At 41.7% G+C, this 25,393-nt stretch overlaps 1 protein-coding gene across 2 annotated transcripts in view; it reads right to left on the minus strand.

Moving 5' to 3' along the window:
- Nucleotides 1–14,212: 14,212 nt before the first annotated feature.
- The window catches only part of LOC122930211 (calcium/calmodulin-dependent protein kinase type IV-like), a 52,585-nt gene continuing 41,404 nt past the window's right edge, over nt 14,213–25,393 (minus strand). The window contains exons 10-12 of one of the 2 annotated variants that reach the window (XM_044283458.1): nt 23,183–23,309; nt 17,119–17,271; nt 14,213–15,422 (exon numbers count right to left, since the gene is read on the minus strand). In XM_044283458.1, coding sequence (XP_044139393.1) covers nt 15,207–15,422; nt 17,119–17,271; nt 23,183–23,309 — 496 coding nt within the window. In that variant the 3' untranslated portion in view covers nt 14,213–15,206. The remainder of the gene's footprint in view (nt 15,423–17,118; nt 17,272–23,182; nt 23,310–25,393) is intronic. The other variant, XM_044283459.1, reaches the window with a different exon arrangement.

Consider the following 25,393-nt stretch of genomic DNA (forward strand, 5'->3'; position numbering starts at 1 on the left):
GATTTTCACGCAACCCCATTCATTTCTATGGGGCCTGCGTTACGTGAAAAACACAGAATATAGAGCATGCTGTGATTTTCACGCAATGCACAAGTGATGCGTGAAAATCACCGCTCATGTGAACAGCTCCATAGAAATGAATGGGTCGGGATTCAGTGCTGGTGCAATGTGTTCACCTTGTGCATCGCATCAGCGTGGAAAACTCGCCCGTGTGAAAGGGGCCTAAGGTTTATTGCGGCTAGCCGGGAACATTAACCGCTTCAATCGCATGAAGGAAAATGCTCAAAGGGGAGAGGCCCACACTCATCTTATACACACATCCTAAACTTTACATACTTGTCTTATCCTCATTGGATAGGTTAAACTCCCTCTACAACCCCATTGGACATCTCCATGCATGGACAATGCGTGCTTGCTTCATGTTCTTCTTGGGCAACATCTGTTATTAATTACAAATGCCTGCTTCATTCTGTCTAATATATAGCCCCTCACCCAAGTGAGTGCCCTCACCTTAGGAATGTGTACACAAACATACATTTTGGGAATGGAGTCTCTAGCATAATCAAATGACATTATACTATATACATAAGATGCAATATAGTGTCATTCACAGAATCCCCCTCCCCATAACAGCGCCATCCACAGATCCCCCTCCCCATAACAGCGCCATCCACAGATCCCCCATAATAGTGTCATCCACAGATCCCCCATAACAGTGCCATCCACAATTTGTTTTAATATGGCCTTTGAACATAATTTTTTGAGTAAAATCATATAAACCTCTTTTTTTTTTTTTTTTATAATCTTGGTGTTTTTTCCCCAATTAATCGATTAAATTATCGGCAACTAATCAATTATTCAAATAAACGTTAGCTGCAGCCCTAGTTTCCTTTGCATTTTGTTTTGGTGTATCTGTGTGTTGTTTTTTCCCCTGCCCTTTGTTGTAAACCATGAGCGATGCTCCTGGTTGTCCTTCCTTTCTGGAGAAACAGGTAGGGTATCGCTAGGGCCTTATAGGGTGAGTTAGGACTCTATGTACTCCTGCGTATGAACTCACCTACCTTTGGGGTCTGTTCATACTGATAGCCAGTCAGAACTGTGACTAGGAGGTGTCCTTTCTTCCCTTGCTTTCAGGCCTTGGTCCTTGTTCCCTCTCCTTCTTCATCCGGTGTGGTGTCTCCCTCCCACACTCGGGCGTGACGCTACTTCACTAACTTCTGCCTGCACCCAGACAAACAACCACAATTATCATAAGGCAGAAGCCCTAAGAATAACGGGTATGCCCTCCAGTCACTGCATGACCCTAGGAAGTGTCAACATGGAGATTGCCACCATGGACTTTGAGTACTACTACCCTCAGAGTCATAACTACTACTACTCCCATCCTCCACTCTCCTCTTCTGAGCTTTCTGCAAGTATCCCTCATATCACTACTCAAAGTGTGAACGACTACCATATGAAATGGCTCCCCAGATCATCATGCCAGCAGTTGAGCCAGTGTATCACTCCCCAGCAAAGGCATGATTGAAGTGCTGATAATGAGGCCTCCATACTTGAACCTGACCAATGTGGGATCCCAAACACAACTTGAATTCATCGTAAAAAACAATATGGTTCCAGTCCTTAGCAGTCCAGGTTTCTTGTTCATGACAATACTGCAAACTAAGATAACTGTGCCAGGCTGTCAATGGCAGGTCACAGAAGGGGAGTTATGACACAAAATTTCCTTCTAATAAGTGCCTGGAAATGGTTTGGGCAGAGACAAGATTGAATAATGAAGGTGTCACCTGTGTCTGAATGGTGGACAATGAACCTGGTAGTCTGTCTGGGCAGTCCACAGTCTGTTTGCCGTGTGTTTGTGTGCCGTAACATAACCACTGCTCCCAACATCTCCTGGTTCAGAATGGCCTAGATGACAGGCAATTCGTCGAAATGACTATCTTCCTTCTCTAAGTGTAATGATGCACCCCCTCTCAAAGTCTGTCAACTGAGCAAAAGGTCTTTGAGTGCCTCTCAGAAGTATTTCTTTCAATCAATGATCTCACCAAGAGTAACACTACCCAAAAATAGCCTGAGACCCTTTTTATAGGGTAGCAGGGGAAGCACTTTTACACTCTTTTGTGGCTAAAGATCCAGTGTGTAATCAGACCAAACCTGAAATCATTTACATATCTGCGTGAGACATGGCTGCATGCTGAATTTTGCCAGAATTAAATATTTCTATCTGGGTGCATTTTTGTTTGTTTGTTTTTTTATCAATGAATGTATAGTCATAGGAAATTGGCCAACCCCAAGAATTTATGCTGCTTTTTTAACACAATAAGGGATATTCATCTCTTTATGCCAATATTGTGGAGTTCGGGTCTATTCACACGTCCGCAATTTCATTCCGCATTTTGCGGAACCGAATTGCAGACCCATTAATTTCTATGGGGCCACACGATGTGCGGCCCGGATCCGGAATTGCGGACCTGCACTTCCGGGTCTGCAATTCCGAGATCCCCAAAAAATATAACATGTCCTATTCTTGTCCGCAATAGCGGACAAGAATAGGCATATTCTATTAGTGACGGCGATGTGCGGTCCGCAAAATTCAGAACGCACATTGCTGGTTTCCATGTTTTGCAGATCTGCAAAAAACACATGGATGTGTGAATGGACCCTTAAAAAGTCACAAATTATGGCACACTCCATGCATCTGCCTCTTAAAGAGGACCTTTCTTTTTTTGTTTAATTAAATACCTTTCGTTGCGGGGTACCCCCTGCTGCTGCTGCCATTGAGAAGGTGAGCTTTTTTTTCTCCCTGGCTGTGACGCTCTCCGCATGATTGGATCACGGCACAGCCAGGGAGAAGGAGACGCCCATTGAGAAATCTTGACGTCTCCTCCTCCCTGTACCGATGCTCAGTATTAGCATACTGAGTGGGAAAACTGCAGTGGGGCACAGCGGGGCGTGTAAGTGATATTTGAAAAAAACAGGCAGGGTGGCAGCATCATTACCCCGCAAGGAAAGGTATTTATCTAAACTAAAAATAAAAAAACATTAAAGGTCCTCTTTAGGCCTCTTTCACACGTGCAAGTTCTTCGCGCGGATGCAATGCGTGAGGTGAACGCATTGCACCCACACTGAATCTAGACCCATTAATCTCTATGAGGCTGTGCACATGAGCGGTGATTTTCGCAGCATGCTCTATATTGTGCGTTTTTCACGCAACGCAGGCCCAATAGAAGTGAATGGGGCTGCGTGAAAATCGCAAGCATCCACAAGCAAATGCGGACGCGGTGTGATTTTCATGCATGGTTGCTAGGTGACGATTGGGATAGGGACCTGATCTTTATTATTTTCCCTTATAACATGGTTATGAGGGAAAATAATAGCATTCTGAATACAGAATGCTAAGTAAATTAGGGATGGAGGGGTTAAAAAAATAATAAACTAATTTAACTCACCCCATCCACTTGGTCGCGTAGTGGATCTCCTCCTCTAGACCACGTAGTGGTCTAAAGGACCTTTGATGACGTCACTGTGCTGATCACATGGTCCATCACGCGATCGATCACATGGTCCATCGCCATGATGATGGACCATGTGATGAGCACAGTGATGTCATCAAAGGTCCTTTAGCCAGGTCCTGAAGAAAGAAGAGGCGATCCGCTACATGACCAAGTAGTTGTGGTGAGTTAAATTTGTTTATTATTTTTAACCCCTCAATTGACATTATACTTAGCATTCTGTATTAAGAATGCTATTATTTTCCCTTATAACCATGTTATAAGGGAAAATAAAATCTACAGAACACCTAACCCAAACCTGAACTTCTGTGAAGAAGTCCGGGTTCAGGTCTGGGTACCAAACATGCCGATTTTAATCACGCGCGTGCAAAACGCATTAAAACGCTTTGCACTCGCGCTGAAAAAACATGCATTTTCCCGCGACGCACCCGCATCCTATCCGGCTCTCACACGCGACGCCCGTGTGAAAGAGGCCTTAAATTAGTCTCATCTTACTCCAGTGCACAGGGAATCAAAACTGGCGTATGGGAACACCAGTGTTAATAAATCTTCCCCATTGTGTAGATGAGATTAATCTAAATTTCGTCCACTTTGTGGCTACTGTAAAGAGCTACAGATTGTCCAACTGCAATCCCACCACGGAAAGTCTGCAGCGTAAGTACAGCATATGAGTGTACTCTCAAGGGACCATTGTGCTTTAGTCCTTCATTAAAGTGATTGGTAAGGGGCCCCAGCAGTCACAAAACCTAGCAATATGCCATAACTTATTTTGGAAAAAATATAAGTTGTATTATAGCGTCCTTATTTTATTCAGATTCTGCAATCTAGTGCTTTCAATGTGTTTCCTACTTATTGCTGATGTTCATTAGGTAGAAAAGTTACTTGAAATACTAAAATAAATACCCTTTAAGTTATTTCAACTGTTGTAACATCTATCAGAATTTACTGTATTTTGAATATAGATTATAGATTACATAGCTTATTTTAATGCACAAATACACAGGACAACTACAATACCAAAATCCATGCTCATCCCAATTTAACCCCCAGGGCAATACAAGGGGAGGAATACGGCCTGGAATAGATGTCACAATGCAGGATGGGAACTGTAGTTCCCTGCCCACTGAGCTGCTGTTGAAACCAAGCTCTTTCTGTCCTAAGGTGAAGCACAAAGGGAACAACAAGGTGTCAAAAAAGGTAATTGTTTAGGATGTAGTATTATTGTTGCACTGTTCTCAGGTTTTAATGCTCTTGCGTCCTTTGAAGTTTCTCATCCAAACGCCTGAATACCCCTTGAGGGACCCTACACACACAAATCTGCACTGGCTTTTTTTTTTTGGGGGGGGGGGGGGGCTGTAAAAATGCCTGAATAACCACAACCGCTTTCTTTGGCGCCTGCTTTATTTCAAACAATGTGTTTTAGAGAAGATGATTTAGATACGCAAGAGTTTCAGCATGCTGCAATTTTTAAAAAGAAGCCAGAAAGAAAAACACATAATTAACAGAACATACAAACAAATGGGGTCATTTATCAAACTGGTGTAAAGTAGAACTGGTTTAGTTGCCCATAGCAACCAATCAGATCCCACCTTTTATTTTCCAAAGGATCTGTCAAAAATGAAAGGTGTAAGCTGATTGGTTGTTTTGGGGAACTAGGCCAGTTCTACTTTACACCCGTTTGATAAATGACCCAAAAAATACATACATATAAAAAACACAACAAAAAACGCAACATGGTAGAAAACTGCCAGCAAAAGTTTACTCTTTGATGCTTGACTTTTAAACTTCAGGAGCATTTACATGAGGCCGATTATCAGGAATGAATGTTTGTATGAAAGCTCATTTCCGATAATTGGCCAGTGTAAAAGTCTCTCAGATCACCCAAAGAACGCTATCTATGCATTGGGTGAATTCATTGTTTATGCAGCACATTAAATCATTGTTTCTGGGCAGCAGATTGTGCTGTGTAAACAGTGATCTGCTGCCCAGAAACAATGAATTGTACGAGAACAAGATATTGCATACCTCCCAACTGTCCCAGATCCGGTGGGACTGTCCCGGATTGAGGTGGTTGTCCCACTGTCCCGGAATTGCTGAGGTTTGTCCAACTTTCAGCTGATTGTAATGTTGAAGCAGGGAGCCATCACCATTCAGCTGCCAGTACTCCCCAGCAGCAGCACAATGTCCTCACACATTGCGCTGTGGGCACATATCTGGTCATAACTAATGTGAGGGGGCACATATCTGGCCATAACTACTGTGGGGGGGGGGGCACATATCTGGCCAGAACTACTGTGAGGGGGCATATATCTGGCATTACTACTGTGAGGGGGCACATATCTGGCCATTACTACTGTGAGGGGGCACATATCTGGCATGACTACTGTGAGGGGGCACATATCTGGCATGACTACTGTGAGGGGGCACATATCTGGTCATAGCAACTGGGAATGGGGCACATCTAGGCAGAGCTACTGTGAAGGGGGAATATCTGTGCATAACTACTGTAAAGGAGGCACAATTTGGGCTTAACTACTGTGAAGCAGGCACAATGTGGGCATTACTACTCTGTGCTGGCACAAAGAGGGAATAATTACTAGGTGTGGTAATTAAGGGGACTGGGTGTGTATAGTTATGTATTGTCCCTCTTTGTGTTTTTTAAAAGTTGGGAGGTATGCTAATGCAGTAGTTATTGCTTATCCCCATACAGCTGAGGTGATTCCTGCATGGAACTACAGCTCTCACCTCACAAGCAGGAAGTTATCAGTAAGAAATGGTTCCCTCCTGACAATTGCCTGCTCAATCCGCACTTCTACAGTAAATGTGCCTTTAATTGTTTTTAAGGTCACAGCTCAGTTCAGCTACACTGCTAAGAGGAGTCTACCATCTCATCACTGGTTCAGGCTGCTTTCCCCTTTCTCCCATTGCAGCTCTGCCTCCTCACAATGACTACAGTATGTATCACAAATTTATCAGATGATCACCAGGATGTCAGCACATGGTGAACCGATTTTTATTACAGAAAGGCAAAATGATTTTATTCATTTTTTTTTTTTTCTTAAAGAAGACAGTGTGACAAGAAAACAACAATTCTGGCATTATGTATATTTTTTTTTCTAAATTGTAGTCAAAATATTTTAATAGCTCAGATTTGTACGGGCAAAATACTAATTATGTAGTTAATAAATTACTGGCTCTCTAGTAATCAAACATTTTAATTTAGTATAATTAAAAATTATTTATAAAAACATACTAATGAAGTTCATTTTTTATTACATAATTACATAGGTGGAAAAAAGACACTGGCCCATCAAGGTCAGCCTTTCTCGAATAATTATATAACGTTAATAGCTTTTTTATAACCCTCAATACCATTTGCTATTACTTAAAGGGATAGTTTACCTTTGTGGACAAACCCACGGTGGCAATCATCCTTACAGTTGTGTTTAAAATAATAGCCAGTGTGTTTAAAAAAGCGAATAAAGCTCAAAATCCTTCTAATAGCTTTTATTTCCATACACACAAATGCATTGGGAACACTACACATTCTATTCCAAATCAAAACATGAAGAAAAATATATCAAATTTGTGTTACTACTGTAAAAAAAAATTGAAGAAAAGTGAATACTAGACTGTTCAAAAAAATAGTAGTGTTTGTATTCTTCTTTACAAACTCTCACTATATAAACTTAAAAAAATGTTTGAAGATTTTGCTTTCCTTTGAATCACTTAACTAATATTTAGTTGTATAACCACTGTTTCTGAGAACTGCTGTATGTACATCTGTGTTGCATGGAGTCAACCAACTTCTGTCCCCTGTGAACAGGTATTCCAGCCCAGGATGATTGGGCTACATTCCACAGTTCTTCTCCATTTCTTGGTTTTGCCTCAGAAACTGCATTTTTTATGTCACCCTACAAGTTTTCTATTGGATTAAGATCTGGGGATTGGGCTGATGACTCCATAACGTTAATCTTGTTGGTTTGGAACCAGGATGATGCACGTTTACTGGTGTGTTTGGGGTCGTTGTCTTGTTGGAACACCCATTTCAAGGGCATTTCCTCTTCAGCATAAGGCAGCATGACCTCTTCAAGTATTCTGATGTATTGGATGACGTGATGACGTAGGAGTAGGACGTCGCGCACTCTCCTCCTCCCGTGGCTCAGCTTCCCCCGCTCTCCTTGAGCGTCTCTACGGCCTCTCCCTCTCTCCTTAGATCTGGGGGACTCGCGATGTAGTCCCAGTCTCCACTTCAGGTGTGTCCCTGCCTCTGCCTCCAAGTGTGTCTCCTCCTCTCCCTCTTTGTCCTACCTTATCCAGACCGCGGAATCCCTGGCTTCCCCGCCCGGACTTCTTACCTGGGCTTCGCTTTGCTCTGTGCTCCGTGCGTTTGCCTCCTGCTGGTGCGGCTCTCCTCCCCTTCTGCTGGAGCTTCTCTACGCTTTGTGTTTTGGGCTGCTTGCGGTGTCCGTCGGTGCCTGGTCGGCTGCTCCTCCTGACGGTCTGCTTCGGCTGTGTCCTGTGTCTCCTGCACCTCTCCGGGTTGCCTGCGGTGGTGTCCTTAGGTGGCGTCCTCAGAGCTTGGTCGGCTGGTCTTCCTGGTGATCCTCTTCGGCTCTGTCGGCTGCCTCGTGGTGTCCCCGGCTCCTCTCCTGTCATCCATGATTGTCCGGTCTTCAGGTGGAAATTGGTGAGACTGTTCCTTTTTCGCAGTTTTCTGTGGTCCTTCTACTTGCTTACTAACCAACTAACAAAGTAATATAGTAACCAAAGCTAATTGAAGGATACTAACGAACTCTCAACCTATATCCCACATGGATCATCACTAAGGGAGGATAAGGAGATAAAGATAAAGAAACAGGAAAAGGGGTTGGGAGGGCAGGAGAGCAAAAAGAAAGAGAAAGGAGGGAAGGAAGGAAAAAAAAAAGGAAAGGAGAGCGGAAAGAAGAGGGGGACAAAGGAGGGAGAAGGAAGGGAAGGAGGAAAAGAAAGGAAAAAATAAAAGGAGAAGAGGGGGAAGTAAGGAAAAAGAGGAACACGGGATGGCCCCAAAAGCTAGTAGGTGTCTGGCAGATCTCTCTGCCCAGAAACCGGCTACTAAATCCTTTGAAGGAACAAAAATAGACCAATTCCTAAGGTCCCCAAGGGTTAATACTAGATGTGGGCAAAAGGACATTAGTTCCAAAAAAACTGACAATACTGAGGTAACCGAAGTAGAACCACAAAAAGCTTCTGGGTACCCCCAAGGGGAAGGGGGAACAGAGGGAGAAGATATGTTTAACGTCGACTCTACCTCACTAAAAGAAATGCTAATGGCAGTAAAACGAAATGGGGATTTAATACAAGGCATTACAACCCAACTTGGTTCAATCCAAGCCGACGTGGGACTGATTAGAGACGAGATAGAGTTAACAATGTGGAGAGTTCTATGGTTTAGAATGCAGAAGTAATCCCAAAAAATAAATACTGAGGTGTCCACCCTGAAGACAGATCTTAACCTTCTTAAAAGAAGGGTGGTGGACCTCGAAGACCGATCACGAAGATATAATGTGAGAATTTTGGGGGTTCCAGAAGGTGTGGAAGATAAGAACCCTACTCAACCCTGATCCTGGAGAATTTAGGGAGGGATCTTTTTTCACCTATGTTTATGGTAGAAAGAGCCCATCGGGTCCCAGGTGGGAAACCAATTTCTGGGCGACAACCACGAACACTCCTTGTTAAGATGCTGGTTTCAAGGGACAGAGATATGGTACTAAGAAGGGCGAGGGAATGTTCCCCTGTTCTATATGACGGGAACAGATTAGCCTTCTTTCCTGATTTTTCAAAGGATATCCAGGAAAAGAGATACTCGTTTATGACTGTTAAAAAGAGGCTAAGAGAAAGGGATATTAAATACTCACTTATTTTCCCAGCAAAACTTCGGATTATTTTCAAAGCTACCACATTTTTTTTGACACTCCGGATAAAACCGCAGACTGGCTTGAACGAAATAATATGTGATTTAACTGTTGTTGGGTTGGCTGGGAATAATAATTATTAGAGGGTGTATATATTTTCCACTTTTTTAGTTTTCCTAGCGAGGAGGTGCCGAGGGGGGGGGGGAGAAGAGTATGGGAGGGAGAAGAGTATGGGAGGGATGGTCATAGGTGAGAAATCTGCTGCACTATGTGGTGGATTACCTGTATGGGCTGGGATGCGTGTGGGTTCTTTTTTTTTTCTTACCTGGAATGTTAGGGGCTTGGTGGACAAAGAAAGAGACAAGCGTTTGATATGATGCGTATACATCTCCCAGCAATTGTATGCCTGATAAAAACACATCTTACTGGGGAGACTTCCGGGGTGGTCACCAGGGGATGAGCTGCGCATACATATCACTCAATCTTCTCTAGTCATTCTAGGGGAGTGACAGTTTTCATTCATAGAACGATTGAATTTCTTTGCGAGGCTTCCTCTGTTGACCACCAGGGAAGATTTGTTTTTTTATACTGTAAGCTGGCCAGGAAGATGTGCATTTTGGCCTTTGTTTATATTCCACCTCCATTCTCTTTCTCAGTGCTTAACTCTTTGTTAACATTCATTGACAAATGGCCGGAATGCCCCACATTGATTATTGGGGATTTCAATTGTGTTATCAATCCGACAGTAGATAGGGTTGGTATGGGTGTGGAGGGAGACGCCCCTGTCCAGGGGTCTCCCCTGGCACGTTTCTGGTCCGAGGCCGGGTTCGAGGATGTTTGGGGAGGTCTGGGTCAGGGAAGAAGAGCATAAAAATAGACCATGCATTGATTAATAAAAAATATGTACGATATGTAACACAAATGAAGTACGAGACTAGGTCACTTTCGGATCATCTACCGATACTCCTTGAGTTCTGCCTGGCCCAGGATAAACAAATAGGGAGGTCTCCTTTTAGATTAAACCCTTATTGGCTATCACTAATAAAGAATCACAAAATAATACAAAAGGAAATAAACAAATTTTGGGTAACTAATTATGGGTCAACTAAAATCCAAATGGTATGGGATACCTTTAAGGCCTAAATGAGGGGTATAATGGTCAGTCACATTGCAAATCTGAGAAAGGAGTATGGGAAAAATGAGAAAAATTTAAAAGAACAAGCTTCCTCAGCCACACAATCTTTCTATATAAATAGAACAGAGGAAACCAGGGAAAATATGCAGAAGACTGCACAAGCATACTCTGACTTCTTGTTGGAGAAGGCACAACAGAGCTTATTCTTCAAAGGGCAAAAATATTTTACTGAATCATAGTAATAGCTATGTGGCGCTGTATGTTTTGTAGCTCTGTATGTAATGTATGTGTGTAACAGTAAGGCTGGAGGAAAGGGGTTAGGTTAAGAAACTGGAATGGGGGAGGGGGGGGCATTTCAGTTTTCGCTTAAGGCAGCAGAAGGGCCCCCCAGGATCTTTATTGATTGCTTATCCTGGGGATACGTCAATATAAATACAGCGGACAACCCTTTTATTTGATGTATAAATTGCCTTTCCTCCAGAATATTTCCTGGTCCTTTGTAAGGGCTGTTTCACACGAGCGGATGCCGTGCGTAACATCCGCTCCGTGAATGACAGCCAAGACCGGATGCAGACAGCAGAAGCACGGAGCAGTAACATGATTGATTATGCTCCGTGCCTCTCTGTGACCTCTTTACTACGAAATCACAGTGACAACGTTATCTCACCGTGATTTTGTAGTAAAGAGATCACTGAGAGGCACGGAGCATTATCAGTCATGTTACTGCTCCGTGCTTCTGCTGTCCGCATTGGGTCTTGGCACTCTTTCACATAGCGGATGTCACGCACGGCATCCACTCGTGTGAAACAGCCCTAAATGTCTTAGAATGAAAAAATCATGTTGTACAGATGCAGCAGAGTTAACAGTCACAACGTGTTAACTAAATGTGATAACTCACCAAGTGTGTGTGTAAACTCTAAAATCTGTAGTTCTTTGTATTGACCATACGTGTATTTATACATTTAAATTAGATCACCTCCAAGTAAAGGTACAGCCACACGTTCAGGGTTTGGAAAGTCAGGAGTGGTTTCAAGAAGATGAGACATCTACGAAAACTGTTTTAAAGGAAAGCTACCTTAGTTGCCCATAGCAACCAATCGGATTCCAACTTTCATATTTCAGAGCTCCTTTGGAAAATGAAAAGTGGAATCTGATAGGTTTCTATGAACAATTAAATTTAGCTTTACACCATTTTTGTAAAATCTCTCCTCTAGTATTTGTCCTTAATACTTTCTCTTCTTTTATGATCCACTCCTGATTTTGGATTCAAAAAGAGCCTAAAACAAGCTGAACTTGTGGTTGTATCCTGAAGCGTCTTTTTTTCAAACTAAGACCAATTTTTTAAACCCCTTAGGCCACTTTCACATGTGCGAGTTTTCCGCGTGGGTGCAATGCGTGTGGTGAACGCATTACACCTGCACTGAATCCGGACCCATTCATTTCTATGGTGCCGTGATTTTCACGCATCACTTGTGCGTTGCGTGAAAATCGCAGCAAGCTCTATATTGTGCGTTTATCACGCAACGCAGACCCCATAGATCTGAATGGGGCTGCGTGAAAATCTCATGCAAGTGCGGATGCAGTGCAATTTTCACGCATGGGTGATAGGATGAAAGTCTATTCACTGTATTATTTCCCTTATAACATGGTTATAAGGGAAAATAATAGCATTCTTTAATACAGAATGCTTACTAGAAGGTCAATTGGGGGTTAAAAAAATAAAATAAAATTAACTCACCTCCTCCAATTGATCGTGTAGCTGCCGGTCTCCTGTTCTTTCTTCAGGACCTGTCAAAGGACATGTGGGGACATCACTGTGCTCATCACATGATACATCAGCCACAGCATTTCAATTATTTGTGCGGGTTTTAGCCTTTTCTATGCAAGAATGAGATCTATAGCAAAACCACATCAAATCCGCACTAGAAAAAGCATTGTTTGGTACAGATTTGGTGGGGAAATTGAATTTCTGCAAGACAGCCTACACCTATGAGCAGTGTAGTAAGGTACCTGGAATCATCGTGGATGGAAGGTATGTGTCACTGAGGTCCCTGGCCTTGGTGAAGTAAGAGCAGTTTTTTTATTTGTTAGCAGCAGCTATTGCTAACTGACACATTGAGATTTAGCATGGCTGTCATAGCTGATCCAGGACGGCTCTTACTGGGAGTAGTCAAAGTGCTGGGCGGGTGACTACTCCCCATGTTCCAGGCCGGGTTTTGCCAGGCATAAAAACCAGCCAGCACTGCCAGGTGTGGTGGATTTACCTTCCTCTGACAGTGGAGCTCAGGAGTCTGTGTGCTGTAAACTGAGGGCTGTGCTGGGATTTTAAGTTTGAGCCGGGCTGGAGGACTCAGGCCCCTCTAAAGGCGAACTGATGAGGCTGAACTGCTAACAGGGTGTTACACCAATGTGTGAATAAACACCGCTGTTTGATTCAAGAACTGTGTACTTTGCCTGCATCCGCTAGTCCTAACTACCAGAGCGAAACCCCACAGCAGTTAGCTTCATGTTCACCGTGCCTCAGGGTGTAATATGATGGCAGGGCGGAGGGGCCTTCCCTTACCCCCCCCCCCCCCCCCAGCTGCCATGATGACCACTAGACACCCTGCGACATCATGGGGGGGGATAATTGGGTGACAGAGGAACCCCACCCTCTGTCTGTTGGCATAGGCTACTTTCATACTAGCGGCACAGACCTCCAGAAGGCTGTTCCGTCGGATGAATAGCCTGTCGGATCCGTCCTTCTGCTAGTGACCGTGTGCCCCCGGACTGCCGCGGGGCGGAGTTCCGGCGGAGGCAAGGCAGCGCACAGTGAGAGGCTGCCGGAATAAAACTACGACATGTCAGACATTTATTCCGACAGCCTCTCGCCGTGCGCTGCCGTGCCTCCGTCGGAACTCCGCACTAGCACTACTGCTAATTGATATGTAATAATTTGTAGTTCATATTGTGTTAAAACATAACTTTTATTAACATAATAAATGAGATTAAGGGATTTAAAAATGATTGGTTTCTGATTGGGATTAACAAATTTTATACATGTAGAATTGGTGCACTCAGGCAGTAAGCCTGCAGCGTGTCTAATGTTTAGAACAAGCATGCTCAACCTGCGTCCCTCCAGCTGTTGCAAAACTACAACTCCCAGCATGCCCGAACAGCTAGCAATCAGCCTACAGAGTGCATTGTGGGAGATGTAGTTTTACAACAGCTGGAGGGCCACAGGTTGAGCATGCCTGGTTTAGAAGAAATAGCACTATATAGATGAATGCAGTTTGCATACTAAAACCAGAGAGTAATCAGAACATCAAATACATTAGATTTAAAAAATAAAGACAGAGCCCCCACCCCCACCTGACATGTTTCACAGCATACATGGCTTTCGGTATACAAACTACTGTCGCTTCCTTAGCAAGATTTAGACTCCAGCACTCACTTATTTTGAAGTGTCAAATTCTCCGTCTTTATTTAGCAAGTATTTCACAGACAACACAGGACTCAAATTCTCTCTGGTGTAGGCTGTTGACGCGTTTCGCAAGGTTCTTATTCGTAACAGTTACGAATAAGAACCTTGCGAAACGCGTCAACAGCCTACACCAGAGAGAATTTGAGTCCTGTATTGTCTGTGAAATACTTGCTAAATAAAGACGGAGAATTTGACACTTCAAAATAAGTGAGTGCTGGAGTCTAAATCTTGCTAAGCTTTGTTGTACCTGTATAAGGAGGTTGAAAAACCAAGACACCGAGCACACGGATACATCTGATTTACAAAAACAGTGAGCTGGTATCCCCACTTCACATACTGTCGCTTCCAAATGCACTCATCTAACCTTAGCCAAATCTTTTCAATCTATTAGGCCTGGTTCACATCACTGTTTTGTTTCGGATTCTTTTAATCAATCAGAAGAACAGATTATTATTTTTTTTAAACGGTTCCCTTATTTTGAGCATCCATTGTGCTTATGTTGCATAGTCGGTTCTGTCTGAGATCTGTTATTTTTGATGGAGGTCCTTTGTCGAAATGACTAAATTATATGCAAAATAAGCACAATGAATGCTGAAAATAAAGGATTGATTCTTTGTTAGTTTTTTATCTGTTCTTCTAACAAATCAGAAGGATGAAAAATGAAACAGTGATGTCAACCCGGCCTAACAGTTGTCTCTATGTCTAGGGAATTATTGTATCTTTTTGCAAGAACAGCTTGTGTCGTATCTGACCGAAGAGTTTATAGTTTAGGCTGGGTTTACAACTTGTACAGTACCAGAAATCTCATCCACACACTGTGTACAAAAAACAGCATAACTTGAGCTGCACTGCGAATTTAAAATCTGCAGCATGCCAATTTATGCTGCAGTTCTCCCCAGCAGATTTCACCCTTTGCAAGTCTGCTGGCTTTTCCATGGCAAAAAACCGCACGTAGTACATGTGTTTTTTGTTGGATTTTTGTTGCAGTTTTGCAACGGAACCGCTGCAGACCTATGCTACAATGTCTTCATAGTAAATTGTAGTGGATATTTAGTATTTTATATATATTTTTTAAATATGTGCATGCATAGCTGATCTTGCATCAACAAGTCTGTTTACTTCAACACCTATAGAAAATGTTTCTGAATTCCATCTAAAGCCATGTTGTTCATACTGTAAAATCATTACCAGTTTGGATTTTATTTGGTTGTCTCATTGTATGCCACATCTGCACTCAGTGTGTGCTTCTGCCTTACAGGGCCCTGTAAGGGACCCTCTGATTTATCTGCTCCATCCTCAGCATCTAAAATATTACACATTTTTCGATCTTCTTTGTTTTGCATATCTTCGGGTTTATCAGAATGACTATGATTATTCCCCAAACGGCTTGATGCTACTACAGCTTTCATTGCTGCCTATGAAAAAAAGACAAAGGAAAAAAACAACTTACTGGTCGAATTCCGTTTATAATATTTTTTTTTTAAAATGTATACTTATTTTTTTTTAAAGGCCCTAGAATTAAATGCACCTCTTGTATATATTTTATGAAGTCCTCTGCCCCAGTTCCTCTAATTATGTATCTTCTTCGCGGATGAAGGGAAGTCTGACAATTCTATTAAGCTTTTTCAAAATTTGTCTTATATTATTGACTCAAGGTGTGCCTTTACATAGTTTTGTCACTGATGGATGTTTTTGACAAAAAAAGGTTTAAAAAATGTATGATTTGATCATAGTTTTTGAGGTGTTTGTACCTATATAGTGTGTTTTGCATGAGTAGTATTTTTTTAGATTTGTATGTGTCCCCTGTGATGTTCCTTGCTCTGCTCTGTAGAGCTGTATAGGAATAAAAAACATTGTTAAAAAAAGCCATGCAAAAATGCACGAAACTGCAAAAAACACAAACCAAAAAGCAATCAAATATAATGGATATCTTTGGAAGAAAAAGTCCAGAACAGGCTGGGATGTAAAAAAAATGGCATTAACACAAAAATACACCTAAGAGTAAAAAAACACCTGTTCAATTAATATTTCCCATAGACTTCTATTCAAAGCACCAATAAAACCGAAACACCATAAAACACCTACGAAAAAACAATATGTGAGCCCGCGCTAAAGGTTGTTTACCTTTTTTTTTGTTTAAAGGAAATCTGTCACTTGTGTAATCTTGTGCAATACCCCAGACCTTGGGGTTACTACAATATTGTACATAGTTATTGTATTGTTGTATTTTGTATTGTTATATCATGTTATGGCTGTTTGTTCCAGTAAGGAATGGTTGGCAAGGAACAGGGCTAACCATCCTGCTCCTCCCCTCTTAGAAGGGGTGGGCTGGGGCTGCTTTCAGCAGAGAGGACAGGATAGGAAGCACACTGCTGAGCTCCTGGACTCCTTATCTGCAGTACTACTCCTATATCGCTGCAGATAATAGTCCACAATCATGGTGACAGATTCCTTTTAAAATAATGTTTTTCGTTAGCAAAAAACCCTACAGTCCAATGTTACAGGTCGGCCAATAGGAAATTATAGCAAACTAACGCCTTAAAATCACTGCATTTTGTGGTCGGTGTTTTAACATAGCTTCCTGGCATTTTTTTTATTGCAGCATACTTTTGGTGTGATTTTTTAAATATTTTTTTCCATAGATTTCTCTATAAGAAAAAGTCTGAAAACAGCTGCAAGCAAAAAGTTATGTGACTAAAAAAATGTCATGTGTATAATGAGTCTCTGTTTGAAATACATTCTCCATGAGGTTTGTCACATTTCCAATTACTAGAGATGGAAACAAAGGTAACTCTTTTGACTGCTATTAAAGGAGTTCTCCAGGCTTTTAATATCCTCTGGAGAACCCCTCTAACTTATGATGGTTATTTATAAAAAAAATATGTATTGGTATTTTTTCACATTAAAATCCTTGAGGATAAATGGAGTAAATTGTAGATACCTGCAGACAGAATTCAACATCACATAAGAGCTGACAGTCATCTTCTTTTATGGCAGAACTTATTACTAAGGTCGCGATTGTGCATTTGGTAGAGTGTGTGTAGTACAGTTTGTATACACTGTGTATTTCTACAGTGCCATCAATAGGAGTGAAAATGTGAAAAACCATACCTTAAGTTTGCGCTTGGCATTAAATTCTTGAAGTTTCCTTTGTGTGCGATCCATATGGAAAAGCTTAGCAGCCCTTCCTGTTACCCATGGGTGCTGTAGAGCTTGTGAAGTTGTTAACCTTTTCCTTGGATCTAACACTATCAACTTCTGGACCTGCAAAAAATTTTTGTAAAATTTATTGTTTGGGTACACTATTTGCAAACACATATACAGATCAAAATCCTGAAAATCCTGACTGCATAGTGGCTATGTTTAACACTGGGTTTTGGGTGCGAGTCTAAAGGTGTACAGGTCCTTCTCAAAAAATTAGCATATTGTGATAAAGTTCATTATTTTCTGTAATGTACTGATAAACATTAGACTTTCATATATTTTAGATGCATTACACACCAACTGAAGTAGTTCAAGCCTTTTATTGTTTTAATATTGATGATTTTGGCATACAGCTCATGAAAACCCAAATTTCCTATCTCAAAAAATTAGCATATTTCATCCGACCAATAAAAGAAAAGTGTTTTTAATACAAAAAAAAGTCAACCTTCAAATAATTATGTTCAGTTCTGCACTCAATACTTGGTCGGGAATCCTTTTGCAGAAATGACTGCTTCAATGCGGCGTGGCATGGAGGCAATCAGCCTGTGGCACTGCTGAGGTGTTATGGAGGCCCAGGATGCTTCCATAGCGGCCTTAAGCTCATCCAGAGTGTTGGGTCTTGCGTCTCTCAACTTTCTCTTCCCAATATCCCACAGATTCTCTATGGGGTTCAGGTCAGGAGAGTTGGCAGGCCAATTGAGCACAGTAATACCATGGTCAGTAAACCATTTACCAGTGGTGTTGGCGCTGTGAGCAGGTGCCAGGTCGTGCTGAAAAATGAAATCTTCATCTCCATAAAGCTTTTCAGCAGATGGAAGCATGAAGTGCTCCAAAATCTCCTGATAGCTAGCTGCATTGACCCTGCCCTTGATAAAACACAGTGGACCAACACCAGCAGCTGACATGGCACCCCAGACCATCACTGACTGTGGGTACTTGACACTGGACTTCAGGCATTTTGGCATTTCCCTCTCCCCAGTCTTCCTCCAGATTCTGGCACCTTGATTTCCGAATGACATGCAACAGTCCAGTGCTGCTTCTCTGTAGCCCAGGTCAGGCGCTTCTGCCGCTGTTTCTGGTTCAAAAGTGGCTTGACCTGGGGAATGCGGCACCTCTAGCCCATTTCCTGCACACGCCTGTACACGGTGGCTCTGGATGTTTCTACTCCAGACTCAGTCCACTGCTTCCGCAGGTCCCCCAAGGTCTGGAATCGGTCCTTCTCCACAATCTTCCTCAGGGTCCGGTCACCTCTTCTCGTTGTGCAGCGTTTTCTGCCACACTTTTTCCTTCCCACAGACTTCCCACTGAGGTGCCTTGATACAGTACTCTGGGAACAGCCTATTCGTTCAGAAATTTCTTTCTGTGTCTTACCCTCTTGCTTGAGGGTGTCAATGATGGCCTTCTGGACAGCAGTCAGGTCAGCAGTCTTACCCATGATTGCGGTTTTGAGTAATGAACCAGGCTGGGAGTTTTTAAAAGCCTCAGGAATCTTTTGCAGGTGTTTAGAGTTAATTAGTTGATTCAGATGATTAGGTTAATAGTTCGTTTAGAGAACCTTTTCATGATATGCTAATTTTTTTAGATAGGAATTTGGGGTTTTCATGAGCTGTATGCCAAAATCATCAATATTAAAACAATAAAAGGCTTGAACTACTTCAGTTGGTGTGTAATGAATCTAAAATATCTGAAAGTCTAATGTTTATCAGTACATTACAGAAAATAATGAACTTTATCACAATATGCTAATATTTTGAGAAGGACCTGTATTTAGATGTACCAAGCTTCAAATGATTGTTGGGAAAGAAGTGTTCCTTCCAGACAGTTGGTTGCTCGTTAAGTGGAGGTGAAGCTCTACATTTACATGCAGCAATCACCTCCACAGTATGAGAACAAGGGATCGCTATTGTAAATCCACCTTTACCAAAGAAGCATCTGTATGAGGTTTGTATTGTTTTTCTGTTTATGTATTGGGTTCCTCCAACAGTAAATTTGTTTATTGGCCCTTATGAGATAGAGAATATAAAATTGAGGGCCATCGTGGGGACAGGGAATGGGAATAATGACAATACAATACGGTGGCATCTAATTTGTTGCCGCTATATAAAAAGCTAATAATTTTGCAACCGCTAATTGATAACCATTAGTAATGGTATTTTTTTGGGCCAATAAAATATATAAAACTGCCTGACGATCAACGTTTTTTAGGATTTTAGCCTATGTAGTGTGTTTTACCATCCAATGTTTTTTTAACCCCTTTCTGACATCTGCCATATATGCATAGGTCTTCAGAAGCTGAGGGGCTCCATAGCTGCTGGTTCCTGCTGTCACACACAGCAGATACTCAGTGACAGAGTCTGTGATTGGTGACAACTTTGATCACAGACTTTTAACTTTTAAGAACTGCCAGAATGGCTTCCCGACAACAAGATCATGGGAGCTGTCAGGTTGCTGTAGCAGCCTGTGGCTTTCTTAGGCCTGCTGTAGTAAAGTTTTAAGCCCGTGGCAGGGCTTGATAAGAACGCCTGAATATGGTGGCTGTATCCTGTCACTAAATTTGCCAATAACTTTCTGGCCTTCTAACCAAATTAAAAGAATTTAGATGTTTTATGATCTCTATGAAATCTCTCCAATCTATCAAGCTGCAAATCAAAGTTATGTTTCAATGTAATCCACTTAGATTGAGACTATTCTGTTGGAGTAGTAACAAAGGCCATATATTTTTGTCAAAGTTTTGTCTCTTTTTTTCTTTGCTACCGTGTAAGAAATAATTTTGCCCCGTAAGACTGTCTTAGCAGCATACCAAAATAAAGGAGGATTATCTGCATGAGGCTCATTATTATCAGAATTATCCTACAACTAGCCCTTTAGATGGTTAATGAACTCATCTAAAAACCCAAAGAGACACCAGAGAGAGACACTCCCGTTTGTGATGATGTCTTCAATGCACACACTCACGGGACATTGGTCAGAGACCACCTTGTCTCCCACATAAAAATCACTATATCTTTGCAAAAGAAGTCTAGTAAGAAGTAGTCTATTCGTGACCACTATTGCTGAGCATGCAAATACTCAGGGTCATTTATTCTGACTCTCTACACCAGTCTTTTGAATAAAAAAGTCACAAAGCCCTGTCATGCAGCTTTTTAAACACCTGTGCGCCTACATTTTTTTTTACGCTACACCTCCCTTAAAACTGGGCAGTGGTAGGGGTGTTGTGGGGAATGGGGGGGGATAGGGCCATCAGCCCCCACAAATTCACTAACCCAATCCCACATGAGTATGTTTCTTATTCTTTAAAGAATTATGTTCTGTGGGGATATTTATCATTGTAGGTGTATCTGAAGTTTTAGATTGGAGTTGCTATGGGCACCTGCGCCAGATATATGAAAATGGCAAATAAATTTGACATAAGTTCAATGTCATTGCACCTATTTCAGTAGAAGTATGGCTGTGAAATGCCTGCCATGGAGTTGTGACTTTTGAAAAATTCATTGATCTACTATGAAATTCTGATAACATTTTCACTCCAGATCTGTAGGTGGAACTGGAAGGCACAGTGCTCAAATAGTCAGAATATTTTTTTTCCTGCAGTAATCTTGTTTTCATACAGTGGTTTTAAATGCAGTCTTGAACCATCTGTTCTAGATCTCTGGCCACGACGAGAAGAAGTAAGCTAATTGTAAAGTATAAATATATATATCAGTGTTTTATATGTACAGTCAGGTCCATAAATATTTGGACATCAACACAATTCTTGAGCAGCAACAGATTCCAAATGCAAATAGTACACTTGAAATGAACTCTGGTCCTTTTTATCTGCTCATTGTAATTGGGATAATGAGGGAATAACACACACCTGGCCATGGAAGCCAATTGTCCCATTACTTTTGGTCCCTTAACAAGTGGGAGGCACATATGCAAACAGTTGTAATTCCTACACCGTTCACCTGATTTGGATGTAAATACCCTCAAATTAAAGCTGACAGTCTGCAGTTAAAGCACATCTTGTTCGTTTCATTTCAAATCCATTGTGGTGGTGTATAGAGCCACAAATGTTAGAATTGTGTCGATGTCCCAATATTTATGGACCTGACTGTATATTGGTCTGATTTACAGTCTGCTAGTACAATCCTCACTGATTTTGGTGAGGAAACTTCACCGCCACACAGGGAGTGACAAAAGTGGCCTTTACAAAAGGCCTGCACTAGGCTGCAATTTTTGCTACAAGCTGTTTTAACAATTTCTTATGTGGCATCAACAACAATAAGCAAGAATTGAACTATTCCTGCATTTACCCTACTTTGACTAAATCAATAGTACAAGTGACTATAAAAAAAAGTTTGTGTTATAGGTTACTTATCAGCCCCATAAACTAACAATCTGCATTTTAAGATTGTTAGCTTAAGGCCTCATGCACACGACCATATGTATTTTGTGATCCACAAAAATACGGATGACGTCCGTGTGCATTCCGTATTTTGTAGAACGGAACAGCTGGCCCCTAAAAGAACAGTACTATCCTTGTCCATGATGCGGGCAATAATAGGACATTTCTATATTTTTGCGGACCGGGCATACAGAAACGGAATGCACATTTTTTTTGCGGACCCATTGAAATGAATGGTTTCGCATACGGTCTGCAAAAAATGGAGCAGACACAGAAATAAAATACGTTCCTGTGCAGGAGGCCTAAGCTTAAGGCCTCTTGCACAAGACTGTATGGCTTTTTCAGTATTTTGCATCCCGTTTTTCACGGATCCGTTGTTCAGTTTTTTGTTTCCGTTGTGTTTCCGTTCCGTTTCTGTTCTGTAGTTCCGCAAAAAATCTCTATATGGTTTCCGTATGCGATCCGTTGTTTGTGGATTGCAAACAGAAACATAACATTTTGAATCGTCAATGTAATGTACAGTAATGTGTTTTAACAGAATACACATGGGCAAAGTGAGCATGGATCCGCAAAAAACGAATGACATGGATGTGTTCCGTATGCATTCCGTATTTTTTGCAGACCCATTGATTTGAATGGAGCCATGGATCATTATTTGTGGGCAATAATAGGACAAGTTCTATCTTTCAGCAGAACGGAAATATGGAAACAGAATGCATACTGAGTACATTCTGTTTTTTTGCGGAGCCATTGAAATGAATGGTTTCGCATACGGATTGCAAACGGAATCCGCAAGAATGAAACGGAAACTAAAAAAAAAAAAAATTGGGCAAGAGTCCTACAACTGTCAATTTACTCCTCCTCTTGCCTCCCCTCTCCATAGACTTCAATGGGCAACATGTAATCTGATCCGTTAGTGAGTTAACAGTCCATTAGTATCGTAAAACGGTAATCTAAAGCTACTTTCACACTAGCGTTCGGGGCTCCGCTTGTGAGTTCCGTTTAAAGGCTCTCACAAGCGGCTCCGAACGGATCCGTCCAGCCCTAATGCATTCTGAGTGGATGCAGATCCGCTCAGAATGCATCAGTCTGGCAGCGTTCGGGCTCCGCTCAGCAGGCTGACACCTGAACGCTGCTTGCAGCGTTCGGGTGTCCGCCTGGCCGTGCGGAGGCAAACGGATCCGTCCAGACTTACAATGTAAGTCAATGGGGGCGGATCCCTTTGAAGGTGACACAATATGGTGCAATTTTCAAACGGATCCGTCCCCCATTGACTTTCAATGTAAAGTCTGGACGGATCCGTCTGCGGCTACTTTCACACTTAGAATTCTTTCTACAATATAATGCAGATGGATCCGTTCTGAACGGATCCATCGTCTGCATTATATGAGCGGATCCGTCTCAGACGGATCCGCTCTGAACGCAAGTGTGAAAGTAGCCTAAAGGGGATGGTGATGTAAAAGAGCTGAGAAAATCTACATATTACAAAGTTTCTTATATTGACCTGTACTATTGATTTATTTAGTTAAGTCAAAAGTTATTGACCATTTAAGTCTAACTGATTGCCATTTTAGCATCACTCACCAAGTCCTTGGCATTCAATGAAATTTCATCCCACCAGGGGGACAAGAATTTAAAGTCACGAGTCAGGATTCTGCTGTACATGTACTGATCTCCTCGTACATCAAAGAATGGTTCAAACCCACATAGTCTGGTAAAAAAAAAAAGATTTTTAAGATTCATCTGTTCGTTTAACCGTTACACTAACAAAATGAGATATTGTTTTGGTGTTTTATTATAACATTTCAATGTGCACTGAAAATCTGCACTGTTCTTGGTGCATTGTTGAGGGAAGTGTCATATTCAAGTATATACAGTACAGAACAAAAGTTTGGACACACCTTCTCATTCAAAGAGTTTTCTTTATTTTCATGACTATGAAATTGTAGATTTACACTGAAGGCATCAAAACTATGAATTAACACATGTGGAATTATATAGCAAAAAAGTGTGAAACAACTGAAAATATGTAATATTCTAGGTTCTTCAAAGTAGCCACCTTTTGCTTTGATTACTGCTTTGCACACTCTTGGCATTCTCTTGATGAGCTTCAAGAGGTAGTCACCTGAAATGGTCTTCCAACAGTCTTGAAGGAGTTCCCAGAGATGCTTAGCACTTGTTGGCCCTTTTGCCTTCTCTCTGCAGTCCAGCTCACCCCAAACCATCTCAAATGGGTTCAGGTCCAGTGACTGTGGAGACAAGGTCATCTGGCGCAGCACCCCATCACTCTCCTTCATGGTCAAATAGCCCTTACACAGCCTAGAGGTGTGTTTGGGGTCATTGTCCTGTTGAAAAATAAATGATGGTCCAACTAAACGCAAACCGGATGGAATAGCATGTCGCTGCAAGATGCTGTGGTAGCCATGCTGGTTCAGTATGCCTTCAATTTTGAATAAATCCCCAACAGTGTCACCAGCAAAGCACCCCCACACCATCACACCTCCTCCTCCATGCTTCACGGTGGGAACCAGGCATGTAGAGTCCATCCGTTCACCTTTTCTGCGTCGCACAAAGACACGGTGGTTGGAACCAAAGATCTCAAATTTAGACTCATCAGACCAAAGCACAGATTTCCACTGGTCTAATGTCCATTCCTTGTGTTCTTTAGCCCAAACAAGTCTCTTCTGCTTGTTGCCTGTCCTTAGCAGTGGTTTCCTAGCAGATATTCTACCATGAAGGCCTGATTCACACAGTCTCCTCTTAACAGTTGTTCTAGAGATGTGTCTGCTGCTAGAACTCTGTGTGGCATTGACCTGGTCTCTAATCTGAGCTGCTGTTAACCTGCGATTTCTGAGGCTGGTGACTCGGATGAACTTATCCTCCGCAGCAGAGGTGACTCGTGGTCTTCCTTTCCTGGGGCGGTCAGCATGTGAGCCAGTTTCTTTGTAGCACTTGATGGTTTTTGTGACTGCACTTGGGGACACTTTCAAAGTTTTCCAAATTGTTCGCACTGACTGACCTTTATTTCTTAAAGTAATGATGGCCACTCATTTTTCTTTGCTTAGCTGCTTTTTTCTTGCCATAATACAAATTCTAACAGTCTATTCAGTAGGACTATCAGCTGTGTATCCACCTGACTTCTCCACAACGCAACTGATGTTCCCAACCCCATTTATAAGGCAAGAAATCCCACTTATTAAACCTGACAGGGCACACCTATGAAGTGAAAACCATTTCAGGTGACTACCTCTTGAAGCTCATCAAGAGAATGCCAAGAGTGTACAAAGCAGTAATCAAAGCAAAAGGTGGCTACTTTGAAGAACCTAGAATATGACATATTTTCAGTTGTTTCACACTTTTTTGTTATGTATATAATTCCACATGTGTAAATTCATAGTTTTGATGCCTTCAGTGTGAATCTACCATTTTCATAGTCATGAAAATAAAGAAAACTCTTTGAATGAGAAGGTGTGTCCAAACTTTTGGTCTGTACTGTATATATATATATATATATATATATATATATATATATATATATATATGCCCTGACATACAGTACAGACCAAAAGTTTGGACACACCTTCTCATTCAAAGAGTTTTCTTTATTTTCATGACTATGAAAATTGTAGATTCACACTGAAGGCATCAAAACTATGAATTAACACATGTGGAATTATATACATAACAAAAAAGTGTGAAACAACTGAAAATATGTCACATTCTAGGTTATTTCAAAGTAGCCACCTTTTGCTTTGATTACTGCTTTGCACACTCTTGGCATTCTCTTGATGAGCT

Source organism: Bufo gargarizans, chromosome 1, assembly GCF_014858855.1.
Source record: "Bufo gargarizans isolate SCDJY-AF-19 chromosome 1, ASM1485885v1, whole genome shotgun sequence".
NCBI lineage: Eukaryota > Metazoa > Chordata > Amphibia > Anura > Bufonidae > Bufo > Bufo gargarizans.